The sequence below is a fragment of the Sceloporus undulatus genome, chromosome 4 (assembly GCF_019175285.1).
Source record: "Sceloporus undulatus isolate JIND9_A2432 ecotype Alabama chromosome 4, SceUnd_v1.1, whole genome shotgun sequence".
NCBI lineage: Eukaryota > Metazoa > Chordata > Lepidosauria > Squamata > Phrynosomatidae > Sceloporus > Sceloporus undulatus.
In genome coordinates, this window is record NC_056525.1 from 250762615 (window position 1) to 250778461 (window position 15847).

The 15847-nt window shown below is 53.7% G+C and overlaps 1 protein-coding gene across 1 annotated transcript in view; it reads left to right on the forward strand.

Annotated features, from left to right (window-relative positions):
* Window positions 1-15847, forward strand: part of OPLAH (5-oxoprolinase, ATP-hydrolysing) — a 33710-nt gene that overhangs the window by 9404 nt on the left and 8459 nt on the right. The window contains exons 6-21 of the mRNA XM_042463548.1: window positions 305-476; window positions 580-718; window positions 950-1017; window positions 1103-1356; window positions 2727-2839; window positions 3639-3809; window positions 4013-4150; window positions 4258-4396; window positions 5972-6084; window positions 6218-6369; window positions 6492-6652; window positions 7136-7237; window positions 8666-8840; window positions 9036-9220; window positions 9459-9605; window positions 10283-10417. Of these exons, the coding sequence (XP_042319482.1) occupies window positions 305-476; window positions 580-718; window positions 950-1017; window positions 1103-1356; window positions 2727-2839; window positions 3639-3809; window positions 4013-4150; window positions 4258-4396; window positions 5972-6084; window positions 6218-6369; window positions 6492-6652; window positions 7136-7237; window positions 8666-8840; window positions 9036-9220; window positions 9459-9605; window positions 10283-10417 (2364 nt within the window). The remainder of the gene's footprint in view (window positions 1-304; window positions 477-579; window positions 719-949; window positions 1018-1102; window positions 1357-2726; window positions 2840-3638; window positions 3810-4012; window positions 4151-4257; window positions 4397-5971; window positions 6085-6217; window positions 6370-6491; window positions 6653-7135; window positions 7238-8665; window positions 8841-9035; window positions 9221-9458; window positions 9606-10282; window positions 10418-15847) is intronic.

The following is a 15847-nucleotide window of genomic DNA, read 5'->3' on the forward strand; positions in this document are numbered from 1 at the left end:
ACAGGAATTGGGATCTAGATGAGCCTGATCCATGGACAAAACACTCACCCTTCCTTCCTACTGTGGGAGTGTTTTAAAGGAGGGGAGTGAAAAACAGCAAAATGGAAACTGGTGGACCCTCCTTTAATTGAATTGAATGGCTGTGCCTAAGAGGTGCTTCTGCTGTGGCATTCCTGTGTTGGCATTGAGGTTGGCTAGATTATGTGTAGGGGTCCCTCCCCGTCCTGCAATGCTACTTCTACAAAGTCTAGACAAGTGCCTGCCATTGAGCAAATGGCCCCAGCACACTCCTTTCTCCCGACAGGGTGTGCCGGTCATGTTCATGCGCTCCGACGGGGGCCTCACCCCCATGGCGGCCTTCAGTGGCTCCCGGGCCATCCTCTCTGGCCCGGCTGGGGGAGTTGTGGGCTACGCCATGACCACCTACCGCCGGGCAGAAGGCCAGCAGCAGCCCATCATTGGCTTCGACATGGGAGGTAAGCTCAGCTGTGGGGCCCAAGGAGATGCAGCGTGGGGCTGAGTGGCATGGCCAATGCTCTCTGAACCTTTCTGCCCACCTGTTCCTGTGTCCTCCCTCAGGGACTTCCACGGATGTGAGCCGCTACGCCGGGGAGTATGAGCACGTCTTCGAGGCCACCATGGCTGGCATCAGCATCCAAGCCCCACAACTGGACATCAACACAGTGGCCGCAGGGGGCGGCTCACGGCTCTTCTTCAGGTGGGGCCAGGTCCAGACCTGGGGCTGTTGGGTGGCCCTCAAGCTGACCAATCTGCCTTTTTTATTTTGCCATCTTCCCATTCCCCAAGTGACACCCCTCTGGCTCCTGCATGTTCCTGTTTCCTTTTTCCTATCTGGGTATTATATGGCTACCTGGTAGACCCCCACCCTACTGCCAGTGTTGCCCCCCTCCTGTTATGATTGTAACCCTTTCTTTCTTCCTCTTTCCAGGTCTGGGCTCTTTGTTGTTGGCCCCGAATCGGCCGGTGCCCACCCTGGGCCTGCTTGCTACCGGAAGGGTGAGGCAGCCTGGCCCTTGTGGCCACAGGAGGGTATGGCCAGGAGGCTGTGGGCAGCTGACCCCTTCCTCCCTGTTCCCTGCAGGAGGTCCACTGACCGTGACGGATGCCAATCTCTGCCTGGGTCGCCTTCTCCCTGATTACTTCCCTCGCATATTTGGGCCAAACAAGGATCTGCCCCTCTCGCCAGAAGACGCACTACAGGGATTTCGGAAGCTCACCAACAGTATCAACGCCTTCCTGGGTGATGGGTCGTCCCTCAGCGTTGAAGAGGTGGCCATGGGCTTCATACGGGTGGCCAATGAAGCTATGTGCCGGCCTATCCGGGCCTTGACGCAGGTACGGGGTGGCAGTAGCTTCTAGGTACCTTCTTTTTTTCTGGTGCAGGGAACTAGAGGCTGGGTACACGGTGATGCTTCCTGGCCCAATCCCCATGTATGAGGGTCTCAGGCCAAGTGGAGACCCAGTGGTAGCAATCAAAAACCAGAGATGAAAAAAGCAGACAAACAAAAGAGGTATATTTGCAACAGATCCATGTAAAAAGGAATGGCGCTGAATGTGATTCGGATGGGCACGGGGAGTGTACCCTGCCATGCCCTTTCTCCTGCGTAGTTGCAGCCCTGGGGTGGCTGGTGAGGTGTCACCGGGAGCATCATCCTCTGACCAGCATGGATGTCAGGCTCCTAAATGTAGGACCCCTCCTCCAACAACAACAGCTTTATTGAAAAAGGTGATCTATACAACAGAAGTGACTTTTTGGTTGGGAATGAAGATGGATAGTAACATATGGTTTATATAGTCCCACAAAGCAAACCCACCCCATCAAGCACTAAAGCAAGTTAATTGGATGACTCTTTCCAAAGATGCAATGTCCTCCAGTCCGGGATCTTTGGCAAGCTCTCAAAACAATCTCCCCGCTGCTCCTGTGACCTTGAAGCATAAACATTCCCCACAACTAGACTAAGTAAGAATGAACCTTAACAGCCTAGGAGTATAATCAAGCACAGTTATATATCCCATCCTCCCACAACCCAACATCTATAGCAGCATCTGAAATATAATAGCAGCAGCATATTAAGTATAATGAACACCTTCACATAACATCATATGAGCAATAGCAATAGGCCCTTCATGTTTTAGTTCCCCCTCCCTAGCATTCCAGTCCTAACAAGCAAGCGCAGAGGCTAACCATCAGTCTATCACTTTCTAGTATGTTCTATTAACCCATTACACATTAAACCCACTACTGTCCTAACCTAATAATATTTAAACAAAACCCTAAACTTATAACCCTCATGACAGAAACCCCAAATGAATAAATGAATGCAGGGCATTTCTGACAGTGGGGCACAGTGGCTTTGCCAAGGCCCAGGCACCCAAGTAGTAAAAGCACTACCATTTTTGTTGGTGGACTGATGCCCATGGTCCCTTTGCCCAGCTCCTAGCCACAGCAGCCTGTTTCTGATTCTTTGGCCATTGTGGGCAACAGCCTCTTTAGAGGGGAGTTTCCCAGACTTCATCCAGAATTCTGATGGACAAGAAAACATCAGCCATCTTAATTTGTCAACATATATGATGCTTCCATTCAGGCCACACAATGGAATAAAATTGCATGCAGCCCCTTGCACTGGGTGCCCGCATGGCAAGAGCTGGGGGAGTCGGTGCCTTCCCAGTTGGGTTCCCACCTGCTTCCTCTCTTCCTCCCATAGGCCCGGGGCCATGATACCTCCCGGCATGTGCTGGCCTGCTTTGGCGGAGCAGGAGGGCAACACGCCTGCGCTATTGCCCGGGCGCTGGGCATGAGCAAAGTCTTCATCCACAAGTACGTGTCTGTGGCAATGGGCAGGAGAGAGGGGCAAGAGGAATGCCTGTCCGCTGGCACTTGCAGGGCAGGTGCTCCTGGGAAGGAGGGACAGAGATGTGCTCCTCGAAATAGTCACTAGGCAAGGGGCTTAGTGGACCAGAACTGGAATGGGGGCTCTGGAAAAGATGGGAGGGGGAGGATGTGGCTTCATGGCAAGATGGCAGCTGCTTTCCCCCATCACCCAGATTAGGGGGAAAGGTCTGTGGGTGGGAGGGAAAGGTCACCCCCTTCTTCTTGCTGCAGGTGTAGGGAAATGGGGGACTGGTGGGGAGGGGGCTTTTGTGACACACTGCTTCTCCCCACTTCAGTCACAGCAGAATACATGGGTCCTTGAAATTTTTGCGGCTGGGGGTAGGTGGACAGAGTGCCCCCCCACAAGGCTGTTTTTTGAACTCCTCTGGATCCCCTAGAAGTCCCTTTCTCTTTCAGAAACCCTTCCTGCATGGCTGATCTTCCTGTGAGTCTCCTTTGAGGACAAACAGGAGACGGCGCAGGGGCAGCCCCCCCCCCCCACAACACCACTACCATTCCTTGGGCTGGTGTTATTTCCTAAGGCATTCTCGCCTCCCAAAGTTCCCAGTGGCTCCCAGTTCTTGCTTTGCAGCAAAGATGTCCTGGAACTCTGCTGCTTGTTCCTTTTCTTTGGAGAGAGTTCTGCACCTCCATGTTACTACTTTGGGGGGGGGGATGTAGCCAGAGCCCCACCTCACCTCTGTTCTGCCCCCCAACTACCTTCCTTCCTTCTTTCTCCTGGCAGGCACAGTGGCATCCTCTCCGCCTATGGCCTGGCACTGGCGGACGTTGTCCATGAGGCCCAGGAGCCCTGCTCTTTGCCCTACGGCCCTGAGGCCTTTGCCCAGCTGGATGAACGGATCGCTGCTCTGGAGCAGGAGTGCATGGAGGCCCTGGAGGGCCAGGGCTTTGCCAGGTGGGCGGCCTCTGCCTGTGGTCAGGCAGGCGGCACGGGGTGGGAATTCAGGTGGGAATGGGCCAGGGCTGGGCCCTGGCAGAGGGGCCATCTACTGCTAACTCAGGTGCTCCAGAGCTGGATGGCAGAGCCCTTGCCTCATGGGTACACTAGATGGAAATAAGGTGAGCTGAGTGCCCTTCTCCTTTCCTTCGCTACAACAGATCCCAGATCAACACAGAGCCCTTCCTCCACCTGCGCTATGAGCGGACAGACTGTGCCCTCATGTGCTCCGCCAAGGGCCACCCGGCCACCCCCAACTCCTGCCGCCAGGGGGACTTTGGGGCTGCCTTCACAATCAGGTCAGTTACCTCCAGTCAGACAGCAGGCCTAGCAACTGCCCCAGCCCGCTTCTTGGGGACTTCCTGTGGAAATAACCATGGCCCCAATCCCGCTCTTATCCCCCCAGGTACCAGCAGGAGTTTGGTTTCACTATCCCCAACCGGGCCATACTGGTGGATGACGTCAGGGTCAGGGCCACGGCCAGTTCTGGACTGGGACAGGAGGAACCCATGCCAGCCAGCGAAGGGCCCCCTCGCCTGGAAACAGTAGGAATCTCCAATAGATAGATAGATAGATAGAAAGAATAGCTTGTTTCTTCTCTGTATGGGACCCTTTCACTCCCTCTGGCCACTCTCCAACTGTTCCCTGCCTCAGTTTCCCCCTTGGAAAGATTCCTTCAGACAGAGTAGGGGTCAGCCTCTTGTTTTCCATGCCAGCCCCCTCACCCAGTTTCTCTTCCTCCTCCTGGACCAACATCTGCCCCCTTCTGCCAAGAAGGCACTTTATGCATGCTGAGCATGTGCTTGGCTGGTTCTGCATCTGCCAAGAAGCCGGGTGGTGCCATGGCATTCCTCAGCAGAGCCAGACACGCTGTGCTTGAGCTGCCGTTGGGCAACTGGCAAGGACATGGGTTCAAGTGTGAGGAGTCAGGGGGAAGTGTTGATCCTTCTCTGATCGTGCCAGAGCCATTCGGGGTGGAGGGCTGCTCAGTTAATTTCCAGGAGGCGCCAGGGCATGCCTGCCCTTTAGGAAGGGTTGGGGCTTCCCTGGGAGGAGTCATTGGGGTGTGTGGGGTGGGGGCTTCCCCTGGAAGGCCTTGCCTGAGCCCTCTCCCCCACACACAGCCTGAGCAAAGGGGGCTTGGTGTTGATCCAGCATGCTTGGTCTTGTTTCCCACCCCTTTGGGCAGTGCCAGTGGGGCGGAAAGGTTTCCCAGTTCCTTCTCAGACTGGAGGCGGCAGCCAGAACTGGAGTTCCCCCGCCCTGATTTTCTTATTGCCCCCAAGGCAATAAATATCTTGCAAAGTTTTTCTTGCAAAAGGAGGAAGGAATGCCAGTCTGGGCCGATCATTTGGCCCATCTCCCTCCCAATACCCAGTTCTCTGAGCTTCTGAACATCTCAGGAGCTGCTGTTGCAGGAGTATTTTCCACAGCACTGTTGAAATGGAGTGGGGTTTGTGCATGATTTCGAGCTCATAGTGCCAGTCTGGCCTGGGGTTCCTGCCAAGGAGCCAGGTCGGCAGATGCCAGTCCTCAGAGACTGCAGTTTCCACAGGAGAACAGGGGTCTGGGGGCTTTGCATGCAAATGGTGTCTTCTGCTACTGAGCGCAAAACACCAAAAGGTCACTTTATCACAGGCTGGGAGAATTCTAAGCTTGGAAAGTGTCCCAGAGGCCACCCAGCCCAACCCAATTCTCCGTTCTGCCTCCTTGCCCCATACCTGTCCAATGTCTGCGTTAGTGCCTCCAGGGATGGGAGGCTTCCTAAGACAGCTGGTCCATTGCCTTGAGTTCTGTGTTGATTCTGGCCCTGGTATGCAACCTATGGAATCCTGGGATTTATAGTTTGGTGAGAGAGGGACTAGAGCTCTTTGGGGGAGAATGTTAAGTATTTAAATTCTGCAGTGAGCCACAGGATTCCCTAAAATGGAGCCCATTGGGCTCAAAGTGCTACCAAAGTGCTGTGCCACTTAGAAAGAGGCCTCAGGTGAATGTTTTTCACTGCAGTTCACCATGACTCGCCTGAGGTGACTGTTTCAGAAGCCCCCTGACCTGGAAAGTGGGGTCTTCCTGGCCTTCTCTGGGGTGTTGAGAAGTGGCTCCCCATCCTCGCCCCACAGGTGTCCCGCTGCTACTTTGAGGGCGGCTACCTGGACATCAGTGTCTATTTGCTGGAGGACCTCACCTGGGGCCACTCCATCCCAGGGCCCAGCATCCTCATTGACAAGAACAGGTGAGAAGGATTAGTGGGATCTCACTTTGGTTCCCTCGCTGACCCCAGTTTGGGGGGGGTCTGCTTCCTGGGGAGGGTAGTGAGAGGGGGCTCCTGGGGAAAAGGAGTCAAGTGGCCTCTGTTGTTTCCTCAGCACCATCCTGGTGGAGCCCGGCTGCATGGCCACCATGACCCGCCTGGGGGACGTCTGCATCGCCGTGGGCTCAGGGGCAGAGCGCCCGGTGGGCCCCCACATCAACCCCATCCAGCTCTCAATTTTCTCCCACCGCTTCATGAGCATCGCAGGTAAACTCTGGGGGTGGCTGCAGGGAGGCAGCGTAGTGTGTCTCTTTCTCTGCATCTGCCCCACAGATCCTGATGGAGTTCCTCTGGTTTCCTTCTTCCTCCCCCCCAAACTCCCCCCACAGAGCAGATGGGCCGCATCCTGCAGCGCACGGCCATCTCCACCAACATCAAGGAGCGCCTGGACTTCTCCTGTGCACTCTTTGGGCCTGACGGGGGGCTGGTCTCCAATGCCCCCCACATCCCCGTCCACCTGGGGGCCATGCAAGAGACGGTTCAGTTCCAGGTAGGCTCCCTGAGGTCAGAGCCCTGGGCCAGGGAAGGGGAAAGCAGGGGTCCCATGGGGCTGGAGAAACCCTCTCTTTCCTCCCAGCCTGGGAATCGTAGAGTAGCAATGGCCATCTACTCCAGCCAAGACTCTCTGCTCTGTTTGTGGGGTTTTTTTATTGAAATATTTACCTCCTGCCCTACATCTGAGGCTCTATGGATGCTGTAACCTGATTTGGGGCAGTTCCTGCCTGTGCTTGGAGGGGGCTCTCCTTTTGCCCCCCCATCCCTTTCCCTTCGTCGCTTCTATTTGGAGGGATTTAGCTAAGCTTTTGTCAGTGGCCCCCAATTGTGAGGTTGGGAAGCCAGGAGCTTCGTGGCCCCTCATGCCTTCAGGGCCTGGCTCCCAGGCCCCCCACAACAAAACCCCAAGTTTGTTCTCCTATACCCCACTTGTATTAACCCTTTCTCCCCCATATTTTCCCCCTTGTTGCCCTTCCAGATCCAGAACCTGGGACTGGACATCCATGAAGGAGATGTGATTCTGAGCAACCACCCATGTGCAGGGGGCAGCCACCTGCCGGACCTCACCGTCATCACCCCGGTGGGCTGGGGAAGAGGGCCATTTTGAGGAGTGGGGAAGGGGAACACAGGGACCCTGGCCTCCTGAGGAATAGCAAAATGAGGACCCAGCAAATGCAAATGGGAAACCACTCAGAGTCAGGGGCTTCCCAGCAGATCATGATCCCCAATTAGCAGACACTCCTCCTGCTTTGCATTAGCCTCTCAGCCTGAGGCCGGCCTTCAGCAACAGAACAAGACACAGGCAAATCCCTCTGCATTCCCAGCCTCACACAGGATATATATAGACCCACTTTTTCCAGGCAAGCGTTCTCTGAAGATGCTGCTGTTGAAACGTCAGGAAGAAACTCTTCTAGAACATGCCACAGAGCCCCCTGAAAAAACCACAAAAAACTACTCACAAAGGGGTTTGCAGATGATGGCCAGGCCCTAATAATAATAATACAGTTGGCCCTCCACATTTGTCGTTTTGATTTTTGCAAATTTGATTATTCACGGTCTTGGTTAATACGTTCTCTCTAGAAATCTCTAGGTCCTCCAGTGCAACCCTGCATAGAGTTCAGCTGGAGGACCTAGACATTCCCAGAGAAAGCACTTCTCTAGGCATTTGTAGGTCGGCTGGCATGAGTCTATGATCAGCATCTGGCAGGTGTTGACCATAGCATTACACTGGAGGTCCTGGAGATTCGTAGAGAGGCGTTCTCTTAGGTAAAAAGAATACTATATTTGTGGGCTCCTTCATGCCTAACCCCAGCGAATGTGGAGGGACCACTGTTGTAATAATTATTATTATTATTATTATTATTGTTGTTGTTGTTGTTGTTGTCATTATTGTGATATTATTATTTCTTAACCCCCTCGCCCCATGAATTGAGGCAGGGAACAACAATCAACAAACAAACGACCATGGAACAATGGATGCAAGCTCAACATTAAGAGGACCTTCCTGAGAGTAAGGGCTGTTAGCAGTGGAACACGCTCCTTCCTTGAAGACTGTAGTGGAGTCTCCTTCTTTGGAGACTGTTTTTAAACAGAGGCTGGATGGCCATCTGTCTTTGATTGAGAGTTCCTGCATGGCAGGGGTTGGACTGGATGGCCCTTGTGGTCTTTTCCAACTCTATGATTCTATGATTCTAAGATCAGCTAAAGCATGTCATAGTTAAAACATATATCAGTTTTAAAGAACAAATGATGCACACATATTAAAACATTCCACATCTAAAATTCATCATTTAAAATGGGAATTGAATGGCTGGCCCTGAAGCTGCTGGGGCTCTTTCTTACTTGCCCTTGAAGCCCCGTGTGGGAGCCCCAAGGATTTGGCCAGTTGCCCCGAAGGCCCAGCTCATGCCATCCTGGCCTGCCAGCCCCCTCAACCATGTGGGGATCCCTCAACCTTGAGCCACCCCACCCCAGTGGCCTTTGCTCACCTCTTGCATTCTTGACTCAGGTTTTCTGGCCAGGGGAAGCCAGGCCGGTGTTCTTCGTGGCAAGCCGGGGGCACCACGCGGACATTGGGGGGATAACACCCGGCTCCATGCCCCCGCACTCCCGCTCACTTCAGGAGGAAGGTGCTGTCTTCATTTCCTTCAAGCTGGTCAAGGGTGGCATCTTCCAAGAGGAAGGTACGTCTCTACAAAGACCTGGAAGGAAGGCGGCAGAACCTGGCCTGGCTGGCACTGTGGCTCAAGTCTGGGAAGGGTTTTCCCCCTTGGGTGACCAGTGCCAGCTCCTCTTCATCCCCTCTTGGGCCTGGGATGGTTTCGGGAGCCGGGTGTGTCTCTGAACCATTCCTACCTGACATGCTCCTTCTCTTGCAGCTGTAACAGAGGCTCTGATGGCCCCTGGCCGCATCCCGGGTAGCAGTGGCACACGCAACCTCCATGACAACCTGTCCGACCTTCGTGCCCAGGTGGCCGCCAATCAGAAGGGGATTCATCTGGTGAATGAGCTGATTGGCCAGTACGGGTTGGAGGTGGTCCAGGCTTATATGGCCCACATCCAGGTGAGAATGCAGGTGCCCCAGGTATGCATATTCGCACAAGGTGGCTTTGCAAATAAGACATTCAGACTGCCAAGAGCCCTGAGCTTGTTGGAAAGTGGCTTCTGGTTTTAGCATGCCCAAAGTGGTCTTCCAGCCGTAGGGCCTGAGGTCAAGAATGCTTCTGAGAATGGGGATGTGTGGAACTGTTCAAAGCTAGGGTCCTCTGCTCCGCACTGACCACTATCTCCCCCTCCCCCAGGCCAATGCGGAGGTTGCTGTCCAGGAGATGCTGAAGGATTTTGCCAAAGGCCGAGGGGAGCTGGGACGCCCCCTCCTGGTGGAGGCTGAGGACTTCATGGATGATGGATCCCCCATTCACCTGAAGGTGACAGTGGACCCCCAGGAGGTGAGACCCAGATTGTTAAAGAAGGTTGAAAGGGCATTGAGCTAAACTCTCTGAACTGGGATGGTGGGTGTTGACATGGCACAACATAAAGAATGTCGAGGGGATTCTTTCTTAGATCTGTAAAGTGAATACCCAGCTTGTTAGGGGCAATGGGCTTACAGATTTGTATACCTCTTAGAGAGAGCTGAGTCCACTACGAAGCAGTATAGAAATGTGAGTGTTATTGCTACAGTATTGCTAATGCTATTTCTCCAAACTGGGATGGTGGGCATTGAAATGGCAAAGTGCAGATGAACATTGAGGGGATCCCTCTGAACTGGGATGGTGGGCATAGAAATGGTCACAGTCCCTGGATCCCATGTATACCAAACATCAGAGTACGCATGAGGCTGGAAATTTTATTTGCCCCACCATGCATGGCTGTTTGTGCTTTCTTACATAGATTCTATTGGTTGGTATACATGGGATCCAGGGAATGTGGCTTTACCTTGATGAAGGTTGACACCTCACTATGGAAAAATCAGACTCCATCGCATTCTTGATTGTGGGATTTTGCCATTTTTTATAACAAAACAGCCCAGGGCTGGGTGCCTCTGTGTGTTCTGGGCTGGGGTCTCTGAGGGCATCTCTCTGCCCTCCTGTCCCTAAATCCTAGGCCTCCCATTTATGCCCCCAAGGGCACGGCCGTCTTTGACTTCACCGGCTCCGGCCACGAGGTGTACGGGAACTGCAACGCCCCACGCGCCATCACCCTCTCCGCCCTCATCTACTGCCTGCGCTGCATGGTGGGACAGGACATTCCCCTCAACCAGGTGAGGAGGCGCGTCGGACAGGTGTTGGGATGCCAAGGCGAGGAGGGGGCTGTGGCTGCCAGGCTTCCCAGGGCAGAAATGGTGGAGAAGGGGGCTCTTGCTGCTGCCTCCCATCTGGAAAAGGGCACCTGTGGCAGGGGGCATCCTGCCTGCAGGGGTAGTTTTGCACCCAAAGTGATGTCTCCAGAGGGCTGACGCTCCTGATCAGGAAATGGTGATCCTGAGCTGCCCAAGTAGGAGGGACATAATAATAATGTTTTTTCCTTCCTTGATCCATGTGGAGAGGTGGGTAAGAAATAGTAATAATAATAATAATAATAATAATAGTAGTAGTTGTTGTTGTTGTTGTTGTAATTATTATTTCTTACCTGCCTCTCCTCATGGATCAAGGCAGGGAACAACAATAAATCAACAATGAACAGCATCCGTTAAAACATATTAATTAAAACATGCAACAGTTTAAAAGGACAAATAAGACATACAGATTTTAAAACATTCCACATCTAAAATTCATCTAATTCATAGTTTAAAATTCATTTGGATAAGCCTGCCAGAAGAGACTGGTCTTTAATCCCTCCCTAACTGTCATCGTTCTCCTCTTAGCCAGGATCTTCTCTGCCCCCGTCCTGGATCGTCCCTTCTTCTGCTGGCCTGCCTCATTCCTTGAACCTTCTTCCTGCATTCACGGCTATCACTTCCCTAACAGCTTTAAAGCTGAGCTGAAACCATCTTGTTTAGGGAAGCGTTCTCAGGGAATTTGTGATTGTCAATCTGGCTTGTCGATAATTTGATGTGATCGCTTTTATATGTGATGTTTTTAATTTGTCTTTTTCTTTCTACATGGTAATTTTATCTATTCCTCTTTTTAATTGTATTATCTTAGACTGTACGCCTTGGGCAGGCTTTATTTTACTCCTATTTTACCGACTTTGTACAGCGCTGTGTATATTACAGCGCTATAGAAATAAAGTTTCTTAATATAATAATAATAATACTAATATACTTAATAATAGAAAGAGTGCCCCACCACCTTTCCTGGAGACGTACCGACGTATCCTGGAAGGTGAGCCAAGCATAGCGGCGCTTTTGCAAAACATGGGGGAAACCAGCCTTCCTCGGCCCTCAGCCGATACTGGGAGGCATGAGGAGGAGAAGGAGGGGGCCAGGGTTCTCAAACAGGCCTCCCACTGCATGCACAGAATCAAAGAATCATAGGTGGAAGACGGACCGCAAGGGGCCATCCAGTCCAACCCCATTCTGCATGCAGGAAATCAAAATCAAAGCATCCCCGACAGACAGCCATCCAGCCTTTGTTTAAGACCTACACTTCTCTTCTCCAGGCTAAACATCCCCAGCTCCCTAGTTGTTCTCCTAGAACTGGTTTCCAAGACCCTTCACCATTTGGTCGCCTCCTATGGACATGCTCCAGTTTCTCCACATCCTTTTTAAATTGTGGTGCCCAGAACTGGGCACAATATTCCAGGTGGGGCCTGACCAGAGCAGACTATAGTGGCACTATTACTTCTCTTGATCTAGAGACTATACTTTTATTGATGAACCTAAAAATCACATTGGTCTTGTAGCTGCTGCATCGCAGCTGCCACGGTTGGGAGCATAGAGGCCACAAGAGGAGGGGAGGCCCATCCAATTCCTCCCCAAAGTCCCAGTCTCCCCGGCTACTTCCCCACGGGACACCGGACACTGGCACAACCGCTCTGCTGCCCTGCGGAGCACCCACCCCTCTCTCAGGATTTCTGGTCAGGGATGCGGGTGTTGGTCATGTGAGTGTGGACCCCACTCCGGCCGTGCCAATGGGGCCCTGCCCCAGACCCGCCGGCCACGTTCTCATAGTATCTCCACTGCGCTCGTTCCCAAAGGTGATGTGTTCATGCAGCCCTGGAAGGAGGCCAAAGGGGTGAAAAAGGCCAAGACCCTGGCAGACCCCCCTGCTCCCCCCACATGCCACCTCTCCTGGCTTTCAGGGTCTTCCACCTCCAAGACAAGAAGATGCAGTCTTCCCCTCCCATGCTTTGTCCCCAGGTTCAATAATTCCCCATCAGCATCTCCATGAGATCCTGGGAAGGGTCAACTGGTGCATGGTCAGTCCAAAGTGAAAGGACCGAGGGTCTGGCGCGAGAGAGCTCAGAGGAGGGTTGCTTCCCAAACAGAGAGATGCCCCCACTTTGCAACAGTGTTCAGCCCAGAAACAAACTGCCCAAACAATGAGGATTCGCAAACCACAGAGCTGACTCTAAAGAAGGCGGCCAGCACGGATGCAAATAGGGGCATGTCAGGGGCCACCTTTTACAAGTTTTACTGCTCTGCCCCTCTTGCTGAGGGAGTGTTTGAAGGAAACTCCCAGAGAGGAAACTGGCTGCTCCAAGATCCAGGAGGCTGTGTCCTCAGAGTTCAGGCTGCTGCATGGTCAGGGCTGCCCTCACTGCCGTGACAGCCGCAGCACTGAGAAAGAGGTCTTGCGGCCAGCGAGCCAAGTTGCAGCCCACAGGGCGGCAGAGGGAGAGGGCACCGAGTCATGGCTCTTTCCACCAGTTCCCTTAAAAACCCAGGGTTAGTGAGGGATAACAAGTGGCTTTTTATTTTTTAATGGTGTGTTTTACGTGGTTTTAAATGTTATTGACGTTTAATTATATTTTAATACTAGACATTTGTTGCATTGCCTGGCTTTAACTTGTAAATGGGATCTTAGTATCAGCAATTGCCACCCATGGATTTGACAGTAAGCCCGTGTTGCCCCCAATGGTGGCACATGCATGTTGGCCACACCACCATAGGACCAACAGAATCTCGCCTGAAGTCCTGTGTCCTTAATGGCGACACGTCCATGTGTGTGTGTCTCTTGGGGACAATGGAACTGAGCATCTATAGATTTTGGTATCCTTGGGGAGGGTGTCTGGAAACAGATCCCCATGGATACCAAGGTCTCACTGTAAGCTGCTGCAAGTCCCAGTTTTGAGAAGCTAGACAGCTGAAGAAGCATCATCATCATCATCATATCATGATGGATGTCTCAGCCTGCTCAGCCAACAGCAGGAATAAAGGGGAATTGCAGTCAGTTTGACTATTTGGGGTCTGGTGTAGCCCACCGTGTTGTCGATGTGCCCACAACGTAACGGTTGGGATTCCCTTGCCATGTTACCAAAGCCCCTGACAACAAATCCAGAGGTGGCCAGGCTTCTGATTCCTTACAAAGAAGAAGAGCGCGGAACCTCTGTGGCCAGCCTAGGGGAGATATGGATGAGGTTGGGGGTCAACGGCCTTTACCGTCTCACCTTGCCCCAGCCCCCATTAGCCTGCTTAGTATCCCTCTCCCCCTATTACCTGGGATGGCCGCCCAGGCCTCAAAGGCCAGGAAAATGACGTCCACCACCCTTTGCTGAGGTCAGCACATTTCCCCCCACGAACGGGCCGCATCCAGAGAGGGGTCAAGGATGGAGCCTTGGGGATGATGACCCGGATGGGGGCCAGGCAGCCCTGTGTGTGAAAAGAGAGTTTGAGAGAGAGGTCTCCAAGGGCCGACTGAGCGATCCTTCCCACGGTCCCCTTTGATCATGACCCCCCAAAATGGTGACTTCATTGTTGGGTCCTGGTACCTACAGAATTGCCTCCTCCCATCTAATCTCATCCCATACTCAGCTCAGGTCCTCTGGCGGCCATTTACGCCAATCAGCCAGGACTAGGGCAACGGTCAGCCAGAGGAGTTTTATTTAGCCTCTCCGAACGAAACTGTGGAATGATCTGCCAGAAGAATTGAAATTGATTGAAATTTTATTATTTACCCATTCTATGATCCGCGGTTTAAAAAAAAAATGAAAAATACAATACGTACGATTACAGATCCAGATTCCGATTACAGAATCTCCCCTGGAGAAACGCCATCGGGGGCAAGGAAGTCTCTCGGCCGCTCTGCCCAGGTGGAACGGGCAGCGGGCCGTTAGGGAGGGAGGAGCCTCTTTCTTTCAGGCAGCCCCTGATGGTACTGGGCCAGCTTCTCTCTCCTCAGAGGGCCGAACGATGCAGTAGGGGAGGGAGTAGCCTCTGTCTTCAGCCGGCCCCTGATGGTAGGCAGCCTTATCTCTACCTCAGGGCCGAAGATGACAGTTAGGGAGGGAGGAGCCTCTGTCTTCAGGCCTGCCCCTGATGGTACTGGGCCAGCCTTTCTCCTCCCTCAGAGGGCCAGAACGATGGACAGTTAGGGAGGGAGGAGCCTCTCTGTCTTCAGGCCGGCCCTGATGGTACTGGGCCAAGCCTTCTCTCTCCCTCAGAGGGCGAACGATGACGTTAGGGAGGGAGGAGCCTCTTCTTCAGGCCGGCCCCTGATGGTACTGGGCCAGCCTTCTCTCTCCCTCAGAGCCGAACGATGACAGTTAGGGAGGGAGGAGCCTCTTCTTCAGGCCGGCCCTGATGGTACGGGCCAGCCTTCTCTCTCCCTCAGAGGCCGAACGATGACCGTTAGGGAGGAGGAGCCTTGTCTTCAGGGCCGCCCTGATGGTTAATGGGCCAGCCTTCTCTTCTCCTCAGAGGCCGGAACGATGACAGTTAGGGAGGGAGGAGCCCCTCTGTCTCAGGCCGGCCCTGATGGTACTGGGCCAGCCTCTCTCTCCCTCAGAGGCCGAACGATTGACAGTTAGGGAGGAGGGCCTCGGTCTTCAGGCCGGCCCTGATGGTACTGGGCCGGCTTCTTCTTCCCTAGAGGCCGAACGATGACAGTTAGGAGGGGGAGGAGCCTCTTCTTCAGGCGGCCCCTGATGGTACTGGGCCAGCCTTCTCTCTCCCTCAGAGGCCGACCCGACGAGACAGTTAGGGGAGAGGCGCTCTGTCTTCAGGCCGCCCTGATGGTACTGGGCCAGCCTTCTCTCTCCCTCAGAGGCCGAACGATGACAGTTAGGGAGGGAGGAAGGCCTCTGTCTTTCAGGCCGGCCCCTGATGGTACTGGGCCGCGCCTTCTCTCTCCCTCAGAGGCCCGAACGATGGACGTTGGGAGGGAGGAGCCTCTGTCTTTCAGGCCGGCCCCTGATGTACTGGCCAGCCTTCTCTCTCCCTCAGAGGCCCGCACGAACGATGACAGTTCGGGAGGGAGGAGCCTCTGTCTTCAGGCCGGCCCCTGGATGGTACGGGCCAGCCTTCTCTCTCCCTCAGAGGACCGAACCGACATGAAAGTTAGGGAGGGAGGGCTCTGTTTAGGCGGGCCCCTGATGGTACTGGGCCAGCCTTCTCTCTCCCTCAGAGGACCGAACGATGACAGTTAGGGGAGGGAGGAGCCTCTGTCTTCAGGCCGGCCCTGATGGTACTGGGCCAGCCTTCTCTCTCCTCAGAGGCGAACGATGACAGTTAGGGAGGGAGGAGCCTCTGTTCTTTCAGGCCGGCCCCTGCTGGTTACTGGGCCCGCCTTCTCTCTCCCTCAGCTTGCCG